Source organism: Phoenix dactylifera, chromosome 15 (genome assembly GCF_051530095.1).
Source record: "Phoenix dactylifera cultivar Ajwa chromosome 15, Ajwa_hap1_PhDact_Kaust_v1.1, whole genome shotgun sequence".
NCBI classification, from domain to species: domain Eukaryota; kingdom Viridiplantae; phylum Streptophyta; class Magnoliopsida; order Arecales; family Arecaceae; genus Phoenix; species Phoenix dactylifera.
In genome coordinates this window covers 14329537-14350680 of record NC_143204.1, presented here as the reverse complement: position 1 = coordinate 14350680, position 21144 = coordinate 14329537, and the positions used below count along the sequence as shown (strand labels likewise).

Genomic DNA, 21144 nt, shown 5'->3' with positions numbered 1-21144 from the left:
AGACAAAATGTACATAATTACATTTTCACATAGGGTGCCTGAACATGGCCTTGATTTTGAACTAATGCAGTAGCATTCATTTAGAATATAATTGCTATTATTATAATAGAAACCCTATCTATGACCATAGCTTTACATACCACCATCCCTCTACATGCATTAGTCTATTTTGATATGCCAATTGCAAGAAGTAAACACTTTAAGTTAGCTCCTTCTAACATACCTTAATTTGATTTATATTCCTTTCATAAATTCCAAACCTTCAAAAAGCTAGTGATCATTATGACTTGTTGTGGTTCAAATTTGGCCCGAGGGTGACCACGCTGGAGGAGTCGAGGGAGCTACCGGTCGAGACGGAGAAAGGACGCCACCTTCCATGCGTCGGCGTATCTACATAAAGCCTCACTGGTGTTTCCGGTGAGGATCCTCCGATGCTTAAATTAGCGTGAAGTATTTGTTGGCCAAAAAGTTTTTTAGGCGTTATCTGATGGGGCTATTTATAGTCCCTACGGAAGTACCCAGGTGGCGGAGATATGCCCCATCCTCATCATGGAAGGAGATGGCGCTGGCCAGGTGGCACGCGGCCACGGCTTGCTTGAGGCACACGCTTTGAGCTATCCCTGCGCGTGGTATGGTGCTGGCACGTGCGCGTGGTATAGCCCTTGTTAGCAGGTATGGTTGGGGCAGTAAGGCGTAGTCCTTTATTGACGTATCTTGGCATGGCCATCAAGCGAAGCATGATGCGGTGAGGTTGTCGCAGGGCGTGGCCGCAACGCGTACTGGGCGAGATTAGCTCGAACCTTAGCGGGGACCGAGATCGGCCTTGCCCGCTTGTTAACAAATATTCGGTGAGGTCGGCTCAGTAAGCATTGAGATCGGCTTAGTAGGCATTGAAGTCGGGCCGACTTGGAGGCCACAATATGTTTGATGAGGTCGGTTTGGCGAGCCCTGAGATCAGCCTAGCCTCCTTGACTTTAAGATATGCTCAGCAGAGCGCCCCGAGCTCGGGCCGGGGCGTGTCGTCGTATGGGGTGCCCCGAGCTCAAGCCGAGGCGTGTCATTGTATGGGGCACCCCGAACTTGGTTGGGGCAAGTCATCGTTGTAGACTCCAGAGAAAATTGTTGCAGGTCGTAGCAGCGGGGAGATCTAACTGAGGTCAGCTTGGCCTTCGGCGCGGTCCAAGATCGGGCTGGCTCTTAGCGGGATCGAGATCCCGCCTGGTCGGCGTCGAGATCTACTTGGCCGTAATGGGGTGGTCCCATATTGTGATCAGGACGATCCATTTTGCTCCCCATCAGGACGTATGTTCTCTTTTCAGTTCACTAACAACGTAGTTTTAATGTACATATCTAATGTTAGTTTTTTTTTTCTTCTAAATAGTATGTTCCATTATAGACTAATTGTATAAAGAGATCCCTATTTTGCATATTTGTAAATCAGTACCTCTTTATCCAAGAAAGTTTTCATTATTCGTAATAAAATACCTATCATGTTTTTCTCATTCCTCATTTCCCTTGACTGAAGGTTACAGCTAGTAAACTATATCACTCATCAACACCATTATCTCCAAATTCAGGATGGAATTAAGATTTAAATTTTGACTTGCTTCCTATTTGGGAAGTTCTCGAAAAGACAGATCTTCATCTACGTAAATATAAAAGAAGAGTCTCTATCTATATGGAATAAATCAACAAAGAGGGTTTATATGAAAATAATGAGGGATATAACAATAAAATACTCTACCTTGTGTACCAAGTAAACTACCTAGTCTTTCCATTAAAAAATAAATAAATAAAGTATCCAGATCAAATTGGGTTGGTCTAGTCGATTTTGTAAGAATCAAAATCACACCCTAAAATTGCACATGATCAAGTTGGATATCTAGCTAGGATTCAGGTCGATTATAAAACTTTAGTAAATATCAAATCTGCACAAGGCTTGTTACATGGGTGTAATTTTGACCCAACACTAGGCCTGTTAACGAGCCAAGCTGCTCGGGCTCGGCTCGGGCTCGGCCCGTTAAAAGCTCGGCTCGAGCTCGGCTCGTTAGTCAAACGAGTTCGAGCCCGAGCCTAAAATGAGGCTCGTTTAAATTCGAGCTCGAGCCCGAGCAGCTCACGAGCCCAAACGAGCTCGAGCCACAACAGTGAGACCAAGAAAATGGGCCTCATTTTAATGATGTAAGAGCCTCATTTGTGGTATTTAATGTAGATTTTTGTTATGGGGCTCGAGCCCGAGTTCGAAACGAGCTTTACGAGCCCAAGCCCGAGCTTTTCTTTTATCAAACAAGCCCGAGCTCGAGCTCAATATAGAGCCCGAGCCCGAGCCCGAGCCCGAGTTCTGTGAAACGAGCCGAGCCCGAGCCTCCCCAAGCTCGGGCTCGGCTCGGCTCATTAACAGGCCTACCCAACACTACCAACAAGTCCAATCCAGATCAAGTATAGATATGTCAGTTTTAGGACAGCCCCGCGTGCAAGCATCATTTTATATGCATATTAGCATGACTAAAATTATGTATAGCCGTAGTTAGAAATTTCCTTCACTAGAGAAGCATGAGCTTCTTATTCCAGCTTATTATGCATGATGGACGTTCAAGGACTAATTTCACCATATATTTTTAGAGAAATTATTAGTTAGATCAGGTTCACCGTAGACCGCCAACAGTTTATTAGTTGGAAGGAGGGAGGAGGGATTAACATGTAAAATGAAGGCAAAGGAAGAAAAATAGATTAAATTATTAGTGGTCTATGAATTTGGTCCAACCAATAATATCTTATTTTTTTCGCCCATTGAAATCTGCCATCTATCCAGGTAATACAAACTTGCTAATTAAGAGCTCATGTTGCAAACGTTGGTTGCTAATTAGGTAAATAAATTATCCGTTACAATGCAAACAACACTGAAGTTCGGCACAGGTAACCAAATATGCAGATCCGAAGTACTCAAATAGCATTTGAATGAACCATATATATCATAACGAGACCATTAATTGAACTTTAATTTGATACAACGGCAAATATTAAGTGAAATATAAGTCAGAAACTAAAATCTTGGTAATGTTCTCAATAGATCAAGAGAACTCCTGAATCCCTCCACCCTCTTTCCTCTCTCAAGCTACTCGAGCTCGAAGGCAGACACCGGGAAGCTATCAGACAGCCCGGTGCCGGTCTTGAAAGTGATCTTCTCCGACGAGGGATCATCGATGTACACCTCCACAACAGAAAGCCATAGCAACAGCTCCTTCGTCTTCACCCCCGTTATCTTCTTCATCTTGCGCTGCTCCACGAAAGCCGTCATCTCGGCGGCATACGACACCGTCTGCTTGATCTTCTTGAAAGTGTGCTCCTTCTTCTTCTTCTGGACGTGCCACATGAACCCGGCCGCACGGTTGTAGCCAAACTCCTCGATGTCGACGAGGGGCAACAGACCCTTGGGGAGGCCGAGCTCTTCGAGCACTTGGACGGACTTCTTCTTGCAGATGTCGTCGCCGCGGTAGACCTCGGCGCCTTCACGGTAGCTCTCGACGGTCTGGGATGCCATCTTATTACTAGAAGGGATTGGAAGGGAAGTTTATGGAAGTGTTAGGGCGCTAAGGGTGGTGGTGATGGAGAGATAAGTGCAGGCCGGAGTATTTATAGATGCGAAGGTGGTGAAGACGTGGAGGAGAGTTTGAACGGGTAGAAAGAGAGGCGTTGACGATGGAGGGGTTTGGGCGGAATAGACGAGTCAACAAAGGGGGCGAAAAAAGAAGGGGTCAAAAGAGGACAAGTCAAGAAAAACGGAGCATGCTCGAAGGAATACGTTGTCTTGGACAACGAGGCCAAGGAACCAACCTATATCCCTGTCCTGATCGTTCAAAAACCATTAGATACACGAACTATTCATTACTATACGATATACCGGGTCATTTGGCCAGCCCTGGTGTCAAAGGAAAAATAAGATACAAGAAGGAGAAGTTAAAGAAATGAAAGGGATGCATATATTGTGGAATCCATTCTTGTTTCTACCTCTCGTAGACTTGTTAGATATAAGTAGATGAAAGAATAGATCAAAGGACTGTATACATTAGCTTACTTCCTTTGTCAGAAGAGATATATAATTAAGTATTAGATTGCAGACTAAATAGCATTAGTTTATAATTTGATGTCTATTATTATAACTTATGACACAATGCAAATTGTTTGGCTATCTCTTCCACTACTATTACTACTGCTACTGCTACTGTGAGATCTGCCTATATATAAAAAGAAGAGCAAGACTTAGTTTTTGATGAGAAAAAAAGAAGAAAAATAAAAATAAAAATAAGAAAAGAAGGAACAATGCAGCTGAGTTCCATCTTCTTTGTTCATTGCTAGAAGTACGTTCATTGATTTCTAAGTGGTTCGTTTTGATATCTGGGAGGATGGCTTTGTTTGTGCTCAGGGCTCTTAGGCTTGAACTGTTATGATGATTGGTAAAATTTGAAATGTAATCTATTGGATCTGATCAATTATGTTAAACAAATTTTAAAGCAAGCCTTCAAATAAAATTATGTCAGCAATAAAGGCATTTTGAGGAGTAGGGCCAAGTCCACGTAAGCCATGTTTTCTTTGAGGAGGTGGAGTTTGATCCCACTCATTCATGGATGGATTTCTCACCACAGAATATTTGTTGCAAGGAAGTAGGACTTCGGTAGATCTGAAAATGGATTAGGTCAACCCACAACTCTATTTGATTTTGCCTTGTTTAGTCTCAGTTAGGATCGGTTTTGGGTAAAAATATGGCTTGTAAAAGAAGAGGAAAGAGAAATATATCCTTGTCTACACAGTTTTGTAGATTGCGCATTATGGTTATTTATTTGTAGAGAGAAGTTTCACTAAAAGTTGAATCATGTAATCGTATTCCTGTTGACAACATTAGCAATAGAGATCCACATCAACATTTTTCTTTAATTATTTATACTTGTCATTATTAATTTTTCCTTCTAAACATATAAACAGTAATGTTTTTTTGTTGTTGTTGCTGCTGTTACATTGGACCCAAACTTGGATCCTACTCAGCTTGTTCTTGAATGCATTACATCGAGTTCTTGTTGCACCTAACCCAACTCAACCAGAATGATTCGGCGCATCAAAAAAAAAAAAATTATGGAACCAAGCCGACCTGTTGGTCCATAACGATGATCTGAAAAATGCAGAATCCAACTATACCATACTCATGGAGGGCTCTTTTGCATTATCACAAACTACAGATGGAGGCTTATTTGCATTATCATAACATGTAATAGAGAAAATTGTGGTTAACAACTGATTCTAAAGAGCCTTTCCTCTGTTAATTAGAATTCACAAAGATCAGCAATGGAATGAAATAGCACATGAATTCCTGCTATAGCTAAGATGACCCTTGTAATCCAACATGTCTATTAATTAAACTCCTGAAGCTTTGTGCATGCCACAAGCAGCAAATTTTAGAGTCTCAGAGTACATTTCCATTTGCAATATCAACACAAATGAAGTGAGTGCAACTGGCCAACTGTTGATATTGATGGAGTGTTCATTCATTCATTCATTCATGCACATTATACCACAACCTTCATAGCATATTTGTAAGGTATCTCCAATGGAGGTGACACTACGTTAGGCGCACACAGCAACCATAGATTGTAAGAAGGGTGCTCCAGAGAAGCTCTTTGCCTCGAGCACTTTGCTCACCAACAGCTTCCACTTCACCTCGTCTTTCTTATTCTGATGCCTCAACTTCTCCTTGAAATGCCTGCAATAGAAGGTGGCATCGGTCAGCTGTGTATACTGGTACCATCCAAACTTCAGCTGATGATTTTCCAACAAGTATGACTTCTGGCTTTGATGAATACCTGCAGAGGGGAACTTTGCATCCATCAACTTGCGAGCATAGCCGAGAGTGGAGTTCAAGCAGTTGCCACATCCTCTTGCAGTGAGTGCAGCCACCGAGGACTCGGTTCTTGCAGCCAGCGAAGTGTCGAACGAGTGCTTCTAGTCCTCTGCAAGCCGGGAAGTTGCAAGGGTCTGCACTTCGCCTTAGAACCTTGTCATGAGGCCCAATCGTCCGGCATCCATCTCTGCAGATGTGAACAAGGGCCTCCATGGCCTCATGTAGCTGGAGATAGATCTTTCTCTCCTCTAGTTTCTTCAACCTTTCATTCTTTCTCTGAAAGAATTTAAAAGAGGAATTAGTTCAGTTCCACTTTTGGATAGGACCCAAAATTAGAGCCTGAGCATTGTTGGTTCCAACTTTTTTCATCTCTCGCATTGTTACCCTTCTGCTGTGTGTCATTTTTTTCCCCATGAATCATTTCTCGCGGAGCAATCATTGCTCCAAATCGATCATGTAGTAGTTTCTCTTGGAAACCAACTTGCTTTCGCAAAATTAAGAATTAGAATGTTTACAAGCTCAAATTCTGACAAGCCAACTTTTTGCAATATCATAAAACTATTGACATAATGTTCCATGAGAAATTGAATTGATTCCAACCGAGACACAAAGAGAAGTAAGTGCCATTTATAGTAGTAATGAAGCTCGCATGAAAACTTAGGGAATAGCTCTTATTGAAGACATGAAAACTCAAAGATGCTGCGTTAGAACTCACCGTATCAGCATCGATCACCGACTCCAGAAGTTCTTTCTCCAGCCTTGGGTTGCTTTGCTTCATCACCTTCCACCCCTCGGAGGCAGACACCGCCTCGAAGTTCCTCACTATCATCCGGTGGCAGAGGAGGCAGAGCCGCGGAGCATCGAAAAGCCTTGCTAGCTGGAAGACATCAACCACATTCTCAGTAGTCAACAGGCCTCTCTCTAGCTGCTGGACGCAGAGATTCTTCAGCGTGGGGATCACAAACACATGCGATAGTACCAGCAGGTGCAGCACAAATTGGTTCATCTCTTCCTGCTCATAGCTGATGCCGATGGAAAACAAAAACAAGAGATGGCTCTCATGGTAAGTAACGCATGCATCCAGAATATGGCTTTTGATCTTTTTCAGTTAGAGGATAGGGAGTTGCTACCATGATGAGTAGAGGAAGCGAAGGAAGACCCTGACAGCATGGTGAGGAACCCCGCGGATAGAGATGGCCTTTCGACGGCCTCCTCGGCTCCTTCTCGACTGCCTCAACATGTTCTTCATCACCGGCGAAGCCGTGCCCTATCCATTTGAAGAAACAAGACCAACTTGGAACATGAGATTGGATCATATCACATAAAACTTCATGCTTTGCAACAATCTTTAACTGCAGGAATCAAGAAGAGAAGGCGAACTAACGAGAATGCTTGCATGGGCCGGGATGACGCCTTCGTTCGTGCAGACAAAAACATCCGCTTGGTAGCCTTCAGCAAAGAGCTTATCCCACAAGTCTCTGGTGGCGTCTGTAACCACGCAGCAGCCGCGTGCTGCAGACCGCTTGCAAGGCTTGCAATTAGTCATCAGGCCTGGAACCGGGGGTGCCTCCGGGGAGCAACCTCGGCTATTAATGTTTCCCATCCTCTTCTCTGCCATTCTTTCCTTCTCCTTTTCCCTGCATATATATTAATTACGTTAAAATTGTCGTTGGCTTAAAAAGTTAATACTTTATCAAGGGAGGAAGTCGTCAAGATGAAGAGATTAGCAAGCATAGGGAAAAAAATATAGCAGCAGCAACGAGAGAGAGCATCATTTGAGGCATTGAGCTGCAATTCATCGGTGTTTCTTGAACAAGTTGTGAATAATTCTCGGATAAATCACAAAATCCTCAGATAGTTAATGGCATCTATTGACAATTGTATTGTTTATAAAAAAAAAGAACTATTTGGAGATGAAAAGCTTTGAATACTTTCAATAATTAGTTTGGAGAGGATCTTCACTATGAGCTTTGGGATGCAAGCTTCAAATACTTGATGTAAAAAATATTTGTTTGCTAATTGCTTGTTAAAAGAAAAAAAGAAGGATGTCTGTTTGCAAGCTCATTGTACCTTCCTTTCAAACCTCATCAAGGTGACAAGGTTATTAAAATTTGGCCATAAGATCTAGAGCATTTATAGTCCTCTTCCAACCATAAAGAAAGAGAAATTTAATGAAAATTACCTAGGCGAAGAATGAACAATCTATCAACCTCTAGGAGCGGCAGATACAAGACCGCTTCCCCACCTCCCACTCCAGTGAAAGAACAGGGAAAGATTGGAGACCCCGTTCTTTACCTGCCACCCAAATAAACCAAGTGAACAGATTTGGAGAGGAGTGAGGGAGGGGAAGCCAATTGCTTTACAAGATCTATAACCAATGGAAGACAGGAACCAGAAACAAGACGATGGATTCAAGGTGGATGGTGGGATCTCTAAAGATAATTCAGAAGGCTTTATCATGTTTTCTCATAACAGAACAAGGTCGTCCCAAGAGTTGATATCTTCTGGTCCAGCGCCCTCCAAGCTAGCGATTCCGTCGCTAGGCCGACCGTTCCTGAGCTCAAACGGGATAACATCTAACTGTGGGCTGGCCTTCTTCCAACTGTTCCTTCTAGTTAAATATCCATTTCAACAAATTTTAGGAGTAGCTGTTTGTCAACCCTTGTCCTTTCCTTGGTGTTGTTTGTCCACAAAAATCTCCTATAACTTAGGACAGAGTTTAGTGGTGGAGAGATTGGCGTCCATTTCCGAGATTGATGAATATGTCATTGCGGGTGGCAATTGGGTCGAGTCAGATCAGGTCGAATCCAAGTCAAGTCAAATACGAGTCAGGCTAAAAATTCACCAACTCGAACTAGACCTGCTTGTTAAACGAGTCAAAATTTCATATCTAAATCCGACCTGTTTATTAAATAGGTAACCCAACCCGTCCTACTTAACTCATTTATCAAACAGGTCAAATCATCCTAATATCTATGGTTCCTCCCATAATCTGCTCTTGTTTTTATTCAAAGAAATTCTGGTGCATCTCTTTTTCCCAATCTCCATGAATTGCACCCATATGTCTCTATGTTTAGGATTTTTTTGAAGTAATCAGGTGTAATTAAGGAGAAAGTTTAGCAGTTGGCATCCTGGTATACAGAGGCTTGGTACAATTCATTGGAGGTAGGATTCTCATGCTGCTATCCTAGTAAGACCCGAGCCTCACCTCTTTTGAAGTGGTAAGAATAAATAGGAAAATGAAGAGATAATAGGCTGGCGCACCTTTTAATTGGCCAAAAGAATAGCAGGAAAAACTCACTCAACTGCTTTTTCCCATGATATTGGTAACCGATACTCTATAATTTCTTGTACCAACTTTGGAGGTTTTAAAAATCAAAATCATGTGTTATCTTCTTCCTAGAATTGAATTTTGGGTGCTTTAAATATTCAGAAGACGTTCAGTTGTTTAAAAAGCAGGCTTAAAAAAGAAAAAAATATTGAATGATAATAGATAATTTTGCATTTAATTATTTTAATCAACATACAGATTATGATTTCATGATTCTGAGTCTTTACAGAATCTCGCTGCACAAACAAACAAACAACATTATATTTTACAGAAGTTAACAGAATTGCAGAAAACCATGACTTCTAATGCCATTCAAACACCCATTTCTTCTGAAACCCACTTGGACAAGTTCAAGACAATCACCAAACCTCTCTTCTTCTTTTTTTCTGAATTTAATGGTTGTAGTTGATTTTCCTTGTGCTTCCTCTTTTTTTTTTTGGTTGGTGCAATCTTCCTTGCTTCTCTTTTTTATGGGGACAATCTTCCTTTCTTTGTTTTGATGTAACTTCATCCATATCCTTTTTTTCATATATGTCATCCATAAATTCCAGAGTCCAATGGGGCTCAAGTATTTCATGAAATCTGGATGGTGTGCCCATTTCAAGGGTTAATATAGTTGATATCGACAGAGAGACAAAGAAGCTTTGTAGGTTTTCTGAGATCAGTTTAATCAAGTCTAAGGGCAATAGTGCTGCCACCCCGATTATAAGACCCATAAGGCCATGTTTTTAATCCCAGATTAGTATATACCGGCATCCGATATTAGTATGCATTGAAAAGACCTACGTTAGATAAATAAGCAGGAACAAGGATTCTAATCAGCAACTTAATGGCTAGTTCTTCTTAGATGAGTTCCTAAATCATTACAAATGATATTAAAGCCAATCCAACCTACAGTCCAAACAGCAAACAGAGCTAATAAACACTGCAGCACGAATCCTTTTTGAAACTAACTCAGATCCAGGCCTCTATCATAAACAGTAATTCATGAATCCCCCTCCCAAGTTCATCATATTACACCAACTTTTTTTCTTGCTAATGTTTTCCAGGACTTTGGGTATTGAGAATACTAAACAGCTTAACATTCACACTAAATTTCTACGACCTCAAATCAGGGGTTCATACCTTCAAAAACATACCAGAGCTACTCATGACTCAACCTGTAACAAAGGAATGACTTTGATGCACAGCTTACTGACTCAGGCACAGTAAACAGAAAAATTATGCAAGATTTATTAGGATGTGAGTTGGCTCCTTTTACAAATGGGAAGAGTACTCCACTAGCCAACAGGTTGCTCATATAATCCTAGCCGGTTGAGCCAACCAGCTTTAGTTCTGTAGCATCTACAAGCCTTTGCCATAGAAGGGCTTGATAAGCAAGGAGATACATGGAGAGTATATAATTCTTTCAAATAAACATGTCCAGATTCTATAAGGAGATAAATCAGTTAACCAACAATCGTGCAGTGACTGCAGACTGGGTTCCGACGATTGGGAAAAGGGTTGGTGGAGCAAGGCCACCTTCAGAATAAACCCATCTTCTAGTCTTGAAACAATCATGCAATCTTTACGCATCTTGAGCAATTAGGTGACCCTGCTTCCTTGCCTGCATATATGATAGGAATTTAACATGTATAAGTGAGAAAAATACAACTAAGCAATATCTCTCTCATAGACTCTGGCTACACTGAGCATATCTAAAGTTCGCTAGTGTCTAGATTTTAAGTTATAGAAGTTTCCCTGCATCTGACATACTACTATAGTCAACATCTTACAAGATCTTAGTAGCTATATAGAGGAACAAATCCCCAAATGCATGACTGCTAATGAGAATGGGGCTACTTCGGGGATATGGTTCATCCATCATGTCATTGATGTGCAAGAGAGATGATAATCAGGCAGGGAAGAGGAAGGCGTAAAAGTAGACATGTTTAATGGCTTCGGATCTGTGCAGCAAATACTACCTGAGCCATCCTGCGGTCCTTGTTCAACTTCTGAGTCCGTCCTTTTTCATCCCCTGACCTTGAAATTTTCTGCATGGGACACATTAGCAGAAATCGTACATAGGATCATTCATCTTTGGATCTTTGAGCCAATAAAGTACACAATCATAAAAAACCAAAAGAAAGATCAAGCAGCAAAGACAATCATACACACGTTAAGAAATAGAGCTAATTGTTTTAAAAATAAAGACGACAATGCAATTCCTACTAATGCAGCTTTTCCCCATGCAAGACTGTAAGAAACCATACTAATCCTCAATCATTTTACCGAACTCTACAAAAATGTTCTGAGAGAATATAATTTCCTCCATCATAAAGGATTAGTGATTACACTGAAAATTCATATTATACAGGAGAGTCTTCAAAAACAAGATATGCTTGATATTTCAACTGCCTAAAACCTGGCATAAACCTCCAAAAATTGATGCCTAATTTGTGGTAATGGAATTTCCCTTTTCTTTTCTTTTCTTCCCCTCCCCTTCATTATTTGTGCATTGACGAGGTGGTGTTTTTGGTGAACTTGCTAGTTTTCGGGGGCTTGCTAGGGAATTGTCTTTGTATCAATGTCAAGCATCTATGGAGATAAGAGTTTAAGCTAATAACACTGTGAACCATTGCATCAAAGTTACTCTACATTTGGAAAGAATCTAGACTAGTACTGCAAAATAAATGATTTGATGCACGAAATTCCATTCATTCATTTTTGAGGTACAGGTCAGAAGCCAAAGAAAAATATTGAAATGCTGTCTCACAAAGGTCAAATGAATTTTAGAACAGCCAGCCCTCAAATAACCTGGAACAAAAGCAACAAAAATAGATCTTGCACTTAGGAACCAAACTTGTCATCCCACTCAGAAGGTGCACTGGCATAATTTTTGCAACGTACATGTCAGTTCCCATTGTAATGCAACAATCAATATGCTTCCAAGTGAGCTGACAAAACTTATTCATAGTGCAGGATCATTTTAATCAAACTACATTGTCATCCTCAGGAACCAAGACGGTAATGTTTTATACAGGTCACAAACACATTCTAGAGCAGTCGAAAAGAAGATCAAAATTTGAATGTTTAAAGCATTGCCGTTAATGTGCAAGTATATTGGAAACAAACATAGGACGGGGGAGAGGGAGGAGACAGCAAACATTTATTTGTCATAAACAAAATAAAAACTTAGTCATATAAATTAAAAGAAAAACCTGCGGATCATATAATTAATAAAGAAGGAAGAAAAGATTCATCTGAAAATAAATTTCGATATCCTGGTTTAAGTCAAAAGCCCACCTTCTCCTTCGCTGATAGACTTTCTGTTTTATCTACCGTATATTCAAAAACATCATGAAGCAGTTCGTTTTCCTGTATATTCAAGACACATCGGAAGAGACATCAGGTGTCAGTAACATAATTAGTGAGCTTCTTATGACAATCAATAAGAGCAAGAGCTTCTTATGACAATCAATAAGAGCAAGAGCTTATTATGACAATCAATAAGAGCAAATCATAGAATAGAAAATAACCTGTGCATGCTTGAGAAAACCTCTTCCAAGGTAACGCTTCAAGAAGTTCAACTGTTAAGCAACCAAGTTAGCAGATGCTTCATGACATGTTGAATAAACAAATCAACAGATGCTCTAAGGAGTGCATTCCATGCCAGTCAGAAGAGAGAAAAATCCAATACCTGTATTAATTGGCTCCATGTTGAAGTTCTCAGAATGTTACGCTTACTTGAAATCCTCAATGATACTTCTGGACGCTCACCCACCTGAATTCAAATACCAGTTTAAATAAGAATACCACTCATGACAGCCATTACTAGATACGTTGCATAAGAGACAAAAGAAGTACCTGAACAAAATCCCAAATTTTCTGAAACAAGTCTCGCTGATCGTTAAGATTTTTCTTGTCAGCGCCTTTACCCCCTGCCTCCATAGAAAGGTTATAAATTTGACCTGATATTTTTGCCTTCATTGATTGCATATATGTAACTGTACGGCGCTTGACCTCATTATTAAAATTCACAACATCACTCTCCTCACTATAGGACATGTCCAGTATCCCTAACTCGAAAAAAAGGGCTATTGCTTCACCAGCAGCAATACGAACAGAACGATCATCCACTTCCAATAGAGTAGAAAGGAATGAAATTGACCTAAAACAGATTGTTATAACCATTAAAAAATTAAAATTAATCAATTGTTCCAAAATAAGTAATAGAGTTGGACTTGATTTCAACTTACTCCTTCCAAGTATCAGGATTAATTCTCCAGCTACTGATGGTTGTCAGAAGAAACGACCATGTAGATATGGCTGCTGCTAATACAGCAGAACTAGGTCTTTTCGAAGGCCCAACCTGAAAGTAAAAGAAGAAGTCAATGTTAGTCTAAATATGCATAGCACAGACAGCAAGATGTTATAAATGGAATCACAAGTATTAAAATTCATAATGTATTATATGAAAACCTAAACACAGCTTCGCATTGCACAAATTTGCACCCTCACTGAATTGGAAACCAATAACATGGTTACATACATTGGAGACTGATTTTGGACGAATCACTTCCCACATGATTTTCAAAGATGTTTCAGTTTCAGCTAAATCATTTGCACCAACAAAGGAGATGACAGCTAAGCAATCCAGGACCTACAACAGTAAATCAATTTAAAATTTCAGATAAAATAAGCAGCATATACATGAACAGTCCACAAAGAGCTATAGAAAAGCAGGTCTGCAGTTTAAAACAGGGCATACGGATATCTTGCATGCATCAGATCCACGTTTAAGGGCTCGAGAGAGTTGCGGCACTGACTCTTCCATTATTTCATGTGCATTGCTTCCAGCACCAGCAGTAATGGCCAGCAATCCTTCAAACAAAAGCACCACACAGTAAGGAAAAGTGAGCAGCCGGTTAAAGTAAAAAGTACTACTTCAAAAGGATTATAGGATTACCAATGGCCCGAGAAGCTAAGCAAATCTCCTTAGTAGAACCCTTTTTGATTGAATTGATGTATTGTTGCAATAGAGTAATACATCTGCAGCAAAGTACAAGGATGCAAATAAGAATACGATAGGTATCTGGATTATAGACCCAGGATAACAAAAAATTTATCTCATATTCGTTAGTAAAATAAATTACATTCCATATGAGAGAAAAAAGAGATGTTCCTAAAATAATACACCAGTTAAAATGCATTGCAAGAATGCACTATTGTAAAACCTTGTGCTAACTTCAGGTTGCTATGCAAGATTGTGCAAGCAGAAGCTTCTATACTGTACAACTGGTTGGTATCCAATACACAAGATGGTTACATAAGACGTATCTCCTCAGTAAAAGTGGTTACAAAATGGACATCTTTCTGGTTAAACCAGTCTCAAACACCAGACAAAACCAGCAAATTCAGAATATTAAAATACTAAAATTTAAAGGACCATATTCCATATGTCTGATTGTCTACTTTTCCAACTTATATTCTTGCTAAGGATGCAAACAAACCAAGTTGCAGGTTCCACGACCTCAGCTCAGTATATATATGAGCCGCTCAAACTCGGCTCAAGCTCAAGCCAAGCTTGATTTCAGCTGTTCAAGCTCGGCTTGTATAAGCTCTAAACAGAGCTTCTATTGAGCCAAGCCGAGCTTCTTTATTATTCTTTTTTTAACCAGATCATGTCCAAGCTTGGCTGATTTATGAGCCAAGCTCCAAAAACTAATTTGAACTCAGTTCATTTTCTAGCCGAGCTGGGCTTGAGCCAAGCCTGAACCGAACCGAGCCCAAGCCACTCATAAGCAGCTCAGATCATTTGTACCCCTAATTCTTGCTAGTTAGCTTCTGTGGAGAACAATTATCCAACAAGTCATCTGTATTATTACTAGAGAAACTATATGAAAGCTTAATTGAATAAGAACTCACTTGTTTTCCACATATGTAAGAAGCACATGACCTTCAAAGGCATCGAGAAGCCCCAACAAAGCTGTCTCTCTCGTAGATCCTCTTTATCATACAACAAGCAAATTTCATTTTATCAGCTCCAACTTATAAAAGGAAGTAACCATTACATAAATTTAAATAACGATATAAAGGAAATGATACATCATTCAAAATCACATGATAAGAAAATAAAAAAGATAACAAGTACACCATGTAGTAAATTCAATAATGAATAGAATACGGGTAGAGCTTATTTAAGCTTGATTTTTTATTAAGGGTGGTCTTAATAAGCTCAAACTGATAATCTAATGTGCTTGCTGGAAGGAAGCTACCATGAAGGAGAAGAACTGACCTCATAAGATGCTCATATCACATTCACATACAAAGAATTAGTGAATCCATAAGTAAGGGGAGATTGAAGAGGATGCTATCTACAAGATTAGATGGAGAAGTGCAACTAGGATAAGATGGAGCAGGGTGGATAAGATGGAGAAGTGCAACTAGGATTTTATAAAACAGCCATACGACTAGCTATGCTTTATGATACAGAATGTTGGACGGTATGTGCATACAATGAATATGGCTGAAATGAGAATGTTGAGATGGTGTGTGATAATATAAGAAAAGATAAAATAAAATATAAAACCTTTCATAAAAGGATAGAGATAGCATCAACTAAGGACAATTTTGAAAGAATGACAAATTTTAGATGGTTTGGACATGTACAACATAGTCCAAGAGACAGGCCCGTGCAAAGGAGTGGTTATATAACGTAGAAGGAAAGAGGAAAAGAGATGGACCAAAAATCACATAGAATGAAGTAGGAAGAAAGCACTTGATATCACTACATCTTTTAGAAAAATGGGACCCTAAACATAGCAGAATGGAGGAGCCAAACCCAATTAATTTGGGGATAAGGCCTAGCTGAGTTAAGTCGTATACAAGGAAGGGGTGAATTTACACATTTGCTAGTGAGATGCGCAAAGATGCACAAGTAGCACAGATGGTGGACCAAAATAAATGGATCTTGTCCATAAATGCATAATACTAGGAGTTTATCTAATGTGTGAAATTACATTATCTTTGAAAAATAGAAATTTCAAAAAGAAATAAAGCATCACATGTATTAAAAAATGTATGCATAAACTATGCAAAACTAATATATTCCATTACTACAAGATGGTTAATAACTTTAGCTTGAGTTACATGTCATCTCTGCCTAATAGTTCGCATGAAATTTTACTTCAAAATACAAAATAAACTGGAAAAACTAGCAGCATTTCCTTCTGCTATATTATTAGAAAAAAAACATATCACCAACACAAACATAAGTCAAATAAATTCCAAAGAGTATCAATATATGCTTCGATGCAGGATATCAATAAATTCATGATACTTCTAAGAAAATTTACAATCGTAAAGAATTGGTTGTGTTGCGTAAAATCAAACTATAAAGAAACAATCAAAATATGCTTTACATAGTCAATAAACTATGACAAATTTATTGTGGGAGTACTAATATTATTCATGTAATTAATTTCTCAATATCCACTTCCATATAGCTTCTCAACTCGTTTGACAAGTCCGGCTAGGAACCCTTGACTTTCAATAGAATACCAATCAATTATTAAAGGTTGCTTGAACCAAGTCATGGCAATAGTGGAGACACAAATTACTAGAATAGAGGAACTAGGTCATCCCCCTCAGAATAATTATTCTACTGCAATTTGAAAGCCAAATCAAAAGTAGATTATCCGTTGGGTTAAAAAAATTGACAACTAGAAATGAACAAAGAACGTAAAAAAAAAAGTACCTCTTTTCATAGAGAGCATCGATGTACTTGTCTAGAACGAACTCCAAAGAGTTCACATGCTCGGTCTCGTTCGCCAGCGTTAGCTCAGACAAAGCCGTCGAAGTAGAACTCACGCTATCAGCATCACTGCTGTCAAACTGATCAGCACCAGCCTTGCGTCGGTTGCCTGAAAAATAAACATCTCCATCAAAAACCATCTTTTTTCTAGCCAATCAAAATATCCCCCAAACAAACACACCACATGAAAGGGGTAAACCATCTCACAATCCAATTCAACAAATCTACGACCTAATCCTAATGTGAAACCAAAAAAATCTAACTTTTAGCCAAAAAAACCCGATCTTTTCTAAATGGAAGCCATCAAACAGCAGAATTCAATCGATAGGACGAAAATTTAAAGCGATCCACTCACTCTTTCCCATGGAGAGAGCTAAGGGACATCAGTACCAGGGTTTGGCGCGATGGATCCGAAATGAGAAGGCGGGGGACAATCTAGGGCTACAGAGGAGGGAACCGGAAGCGATGGAGAAGAGCTGGGAGGAGAGATTGGAGATCAGAGAAGGGCAGAGGGCATCGAATCGATCGGAGAAGCGCAGAGCCATGTGATGACGAGAAGGTGTCGGAAGATAAGGGAATTGTGGAGGAACTGGAAGGTGCAGGAGCCGAGGTGGGGGAAAATGAGAGCGGTGGTTGGGACGGGCTTCGCATTTGAAGCGGCGCGGTCAGGAAAAGAAAGTAAACCCTAGAGAGGTCCAATTTGCAAAAACCACCCTATTACTTGGTTGGTTGGACTTCAAAAGTAAAAAACAGGGACCGAATCAATAGCTTGAGGAATGGCGTCAGCATATCGTAGATGACAAAAAAAAAAAAAAAAAGTAAAAAGGTGTCCAATGTCTATATGCCACACGGAAGAAACTTGTGCGGTTGATGCATGGAGGCATGAAGGGCGTCCATTGTATGCATGCCACATAGGAGACACTAGTACATGATTTATTAACACGTAATTCTTGATATCTAACGTATCTTTCTTGTGATGTATTATTATCTTCTAGAGATTGCATTGGTAGTTTTATACTTGACAAGCACAACTTTGTTTTATTTGTTGTTTCTCGATGTTTCTACGATTCATTACTATTTTTTTGGGAATCTAAAAATATATGTGGTAGGCTGTAAGTCCAATATTTTTGTACGCAAATCTATTAGAAATAGGTTGTTCAATTATCTTTTTACTTATACTTGATTTAATATATTAGTAGCTTTAGTGCATTAAAATAAACTATATCATCTCTTTTCTCTTTCTTTAAATCTAAATTTCAACTTGTGTATCCAAAAAAAAAGGGGCTTCAACTTAATTTCCTTTATCTTCTTCTCCTGCGACCACCAAAGAAATTAAACTCTCTTTGAAACCACATTCACCATAATTAAGTTGGTTAAACTCAAATCATGCTTAAGTTGACTAATATCCTGATTTTATCAAGCTTCGGAAGGAAAGAGCTCGAGTTTTAATTAGTTTAGAATAGATAGAAGGGGACTGTTAATGTAAATTAAGATTTAATGCTTGGTTTGTAGCTATGGTGCTAAAGTTAAGAAAAATGGTTAAGGTATGCAAATAATAGGAGAACACGGCGTATGGATCATTAAAATTAAAAGAAGAAGGCTTGTCTCTTAAATTGACCTTCACTTCTGCTCTGATGCCATCTTAAAATCACCATTTATCCCAAAAACTTAAGTTGATAAGATGAGGTAAATTTATTTATATATTTTCTATTTTTTTCACAATATTAAAGGCCTTGATTTCAATAGCCACTTATCTTTGGCTCCTAATTTAGGTGTAAAACAAAAATATAACCATATGTCAACTTGGTATAAATGGAAACAAAAAGAAGACGGAGAAAGCAAATAAATCTGTCCAAGATCATCCAATTAATATTGTGTCGTTGTCCATGTACGTGCGAGATGTCCCTAGAGATAGCCAACGAGAATCACGAGTAAAAGGTTTAGTCAAAGACTTTTTATCTAATTAGAGATAATCTAAGGGCTTATTTGGAAAGAATTAACTTTCTCAAGACGGTACTTCTCTCGACCATCCCGGCACGGCTCATCAAAGAACCTGTTCGGAATATTCCAATCGATGCATATATACGTAGAATACTTCAAGAATTTTATAAACAAGAAGGGAGTAAATTCAAATTTCCATTTCTGTAAGAATGGGTTACGTTAGTGCATCATGGCTCACGTAACTCATGAACAAAGATAAAAGCATCTAATCGGATGCATTGAAATGTTTCATTAATATAAATAAAATAAAGAAGCATGTGAAAAACGAGTCTTGACTTAACGATGAAATTGCTACATTATTATATTCAAGTAACAAGATTCACGTCCATTCGTAAGAAATAGCAAATGCCAATGCATTAAAAAACGAAAAAATAATAATATATTATTTTATTTTTTAATCAGCAATATCGCAAATAGTTATAAAAATGCTTAGAAATAGTAACTTATAGGAAGTCTCGCGCACTAAAATGCATTCTTTTTATTTTAACAAATTAGCATATATTAGTGCACTTAAAAAAAATCAATATTCTCTTTATTCGGATGAGCAAAGTTTAAAGCTTACAAGAAATAATATGTTATTTTGTAATCAGGACCGTTGTAAATATTTATAAAGATTCTTAGAAATAAGAAGTTATGTGAACTATTTCTTATCCTTGCAGCATCACAGTTAAGGCTTGCATTAACATAATTTATAATAATAGCATTTGCTATTTAAAAAAAAAAATTTGTTTGTGTACTGTTTTGGACATCTTTAATCTGAAGCATACGCCACCATATTCTTTGCAACGTTATACTTTATTATATAGACCTATAAGAAACTTGTTATTTCGATGTGACATCCACTTATGCGCATTAAATGAGCCAATCTACTTGGATATCTAACATCCAACGCCCACGGCTTTGACTGCTTCAGCAGAATGAAATATCTAAATAGATAGTTTAAAACTCATTGATAATGAAATTATAGTGATATCAGATCTTTTATCATGAGATTTTCTTCTCTAATGTAATTCTCCTTAACAATATTTTCTCTTGTTTTAACTTTTAAGGTAGGAGACTTGAACGACTACATTTTAGCTGCAACTAAATGATACTTCAGTGGGAATTCCAAAGTAATATTCTAGGATTTCTCATACATGAGACGAGGAAGATGCAAAGATGTAAGATCAAGTGAGGTCGAACAAAGTTCAGCAAAAGAGTAGGGACAAACAGATTGGGTCGGCTTGGCTTAAGAAACAGTTAGTATATTTCATTATTCAAGTCCAAAGTTGGGTGTGACCTTTGGCAACTGAAAGACAAAGCGAACACCATCATCTAAGTGATGACCGCAACGCCAATATAATCTCATTCTCATCAACATGCTCATACTTAAATGAACTCATGACTAATGATGATGATGATGATGATGATCGCTCATAGCTATTGTTATTCGGTTGTTAATTGCTTGGTGGAACAATATATGATCACCTATAAATTAATTGTGCACCATGTTGCCCTAAATATAAAGGGGCATGCCAACTAAGTAAAAAACATGTAAAGGCCCTAAAGCAAACAATGGAGCACATTCTAGCACAATCCAACATAATTCATAATCTTACTCTAGATAATTTAATACAATTATATCTAACAGTAGCACTATGAAAAATGAGAAAAAATGCAGACAAATTGTAGCCAACACTTGGATGACACGCTAACCTGTAAGTGGCATTTGGTGACCCAAATGGGATCGCCACGGTGATCTTAAATCACCAATGATCATCATCCAATGATTAGTATGCTATATTTCAATGGTTAAAGATCCCTAGTATCCACGATTAATCTATTTGGTATGTTATGGAAATCCAAAATCGCTAACTATGTAATACCAAAAATATCATGATAGATATATATATATATATATATATATATATCAATTATTAAACAAAATTTTTAAATAAATCATAGAAAAATAGACATAAACATAAATCAAATTATCAAAATCTGTTTTCCAAACCAATTCAACAAGACTAAAAAAATCAGAACCTTTCAAAGTAACTCCAAGGGAACATCAACACTTTCCAACCAAAAAAATTGTTTTATAAAATTATCAAACCCTTCCCTGCTAAAATGAGGGCATTTTTATTCCCA

General features: G+C 38.6%; 3 protein-coding genes across 4 annotated transcripts; all 3 read right to left on the bottom strand.

The window, feature by feature from the left end:
* Nucleotides 1-2970: 2970 nt before the first annotated feature.
* Nucleotides 2971-3636, bottom strand: LOC103718575 (uncharacterized). The gene has a single exon (XM_008807464.6). It carries the CDS (start codon nucleotides 3539-3541, stop codon nucleotides 3116-3118), a length of 426 nt encoding a protein of 141 aa, XP_008805686.1. The 5' UTR covers nucleotides 3542-3636; the 3' UTR covers nucleotides 2971-3115.
* Nucleotides 3637-5476: 1840 nt separating this feature from the next.
* Nucleotides 5477-8461, bottom strand: BT4 (BTB and TAZ domain protein 4). 2 transcript variants are annotated; one of them, XM_026809073.4, is made up of 7 exons: nucleotides 8283-8419; nucleotides 8073-8185; nucleotides 7275-7527; nucleotides 7021-7157; nucleotides 6606-6912; nucleotides 5853-6166; nucleotides 5477-5752 (listed from the first exon to the last, which is right to left on the bottom strand). In XM_026809073.4, the coding sequence occupies exons 3-7, from the start codon at nucleotides 7506-7508 to the stop codon at nucleotides 5617-5619; spliced, it is 1128 nt and encodes a 375-aa protein (XP_026664874.3). In that variant the 5' UTR covers nucleotides 7509-7527; nucleotides 8073-8185; nucleotides 8283-8419; the 3' UTR covers nucleotides 5477-5616. The 2 variants fall into 2 exon arrangements, with proteins under 2 accessions (XP_026664874.3, XP_008805685.3); XM_008807463.6 differs by having other exon boundaries at nucleotides 8073-8461.
* Nucleotides 8462-10430: 1969 nt separating this feature from the next.
* Nucleotides 10431-17703, bottom strand: LOC103718573 (uncharacterized). Its single transcript, XM_008807460.6, has 13 exons — nucleotides 17372-17703; nucleotides 16960-17125; nucleotides 15129-15209; nucleotides 14170-14252; nucleotides 13972-14084; nucleotides 13753-13863; nucleotides 13460-13572; nucleotides 13068-13371; nucleotides 12901-12984; nucleotides 12740-12790; nucleotides 12507-12578; nucleotides 11186-11254; nucleotides 10431-10827 (listed from the first exon to the last, which is right to left on the bottom strand). Exons 1-13 carry the CDS (start codon nucleotides 17379-17381, stop codon nucleotides 10789-10791), a joined length of 1296 nt encoding a protein of 431 aa, XP_008805682.3. The 5' UTR covers nucleotides 17382-17703; the 3' UTR covers nucleotides 10431-10788.
* Between the last annotated feature and the right edge of the window lie 3441 nt (nucleotides 17704-21144).

What these genes read in the sequence shown, in the direction of transcription:
- BT4 (XM_008807463.6), bottom strand. Translation starts at nt 7,508, where the DNA reads ATGGCAGAGAAGAGGATGGGAAACATTAATAGCCGAGGTTGCTCCCCG. An exon ending in CGCTTCCTCTACTCATCATG is followed by an intron (nt 6,913 to 7,020) that starts GTAGCAACTCCC and finishes CATCGGCATCAG; the next exon opens with CTATGAGCAGGAAGAGATGA. An exon ending in CGGTGATCGATGCTGATACG is followed by an intron (nt 6,167 to 6,605) that starts GTGAGTTCTAAC and finishes AAATTCTTTCAG; the next exon opens with AGAAAGAATGAAAGGTTGAA.
- LOC103718575 (XM_008807464.6), bottom strand. Translation starts at nt 3,541, where the DNA reads ATGGCATCCCAGACCGTCGAGAGCTACCGTGAAGGCGCCGAGGTCTAC.
- LOC103718573 (XM_008807460.6), bottom strand. An exon ending in GTCTATCAGCGAAGGAGAAG is followed by an intron (nt 11,255 to 12,506) that starts GTGGGCTTTTGA and finishes TGTCCCATGCAG; the next exon opens with AAAATTTCAAGGTCAGGGGA. An exon ending in AGGACCGCAGGATGGCTCAG is followed by an intron (nt 10,828 to 11,185) that starts GTAGTATTTGCT and finishes TCATATATGCAG; the next exon opens with GCAAGGAAGCAGGGTCACCT.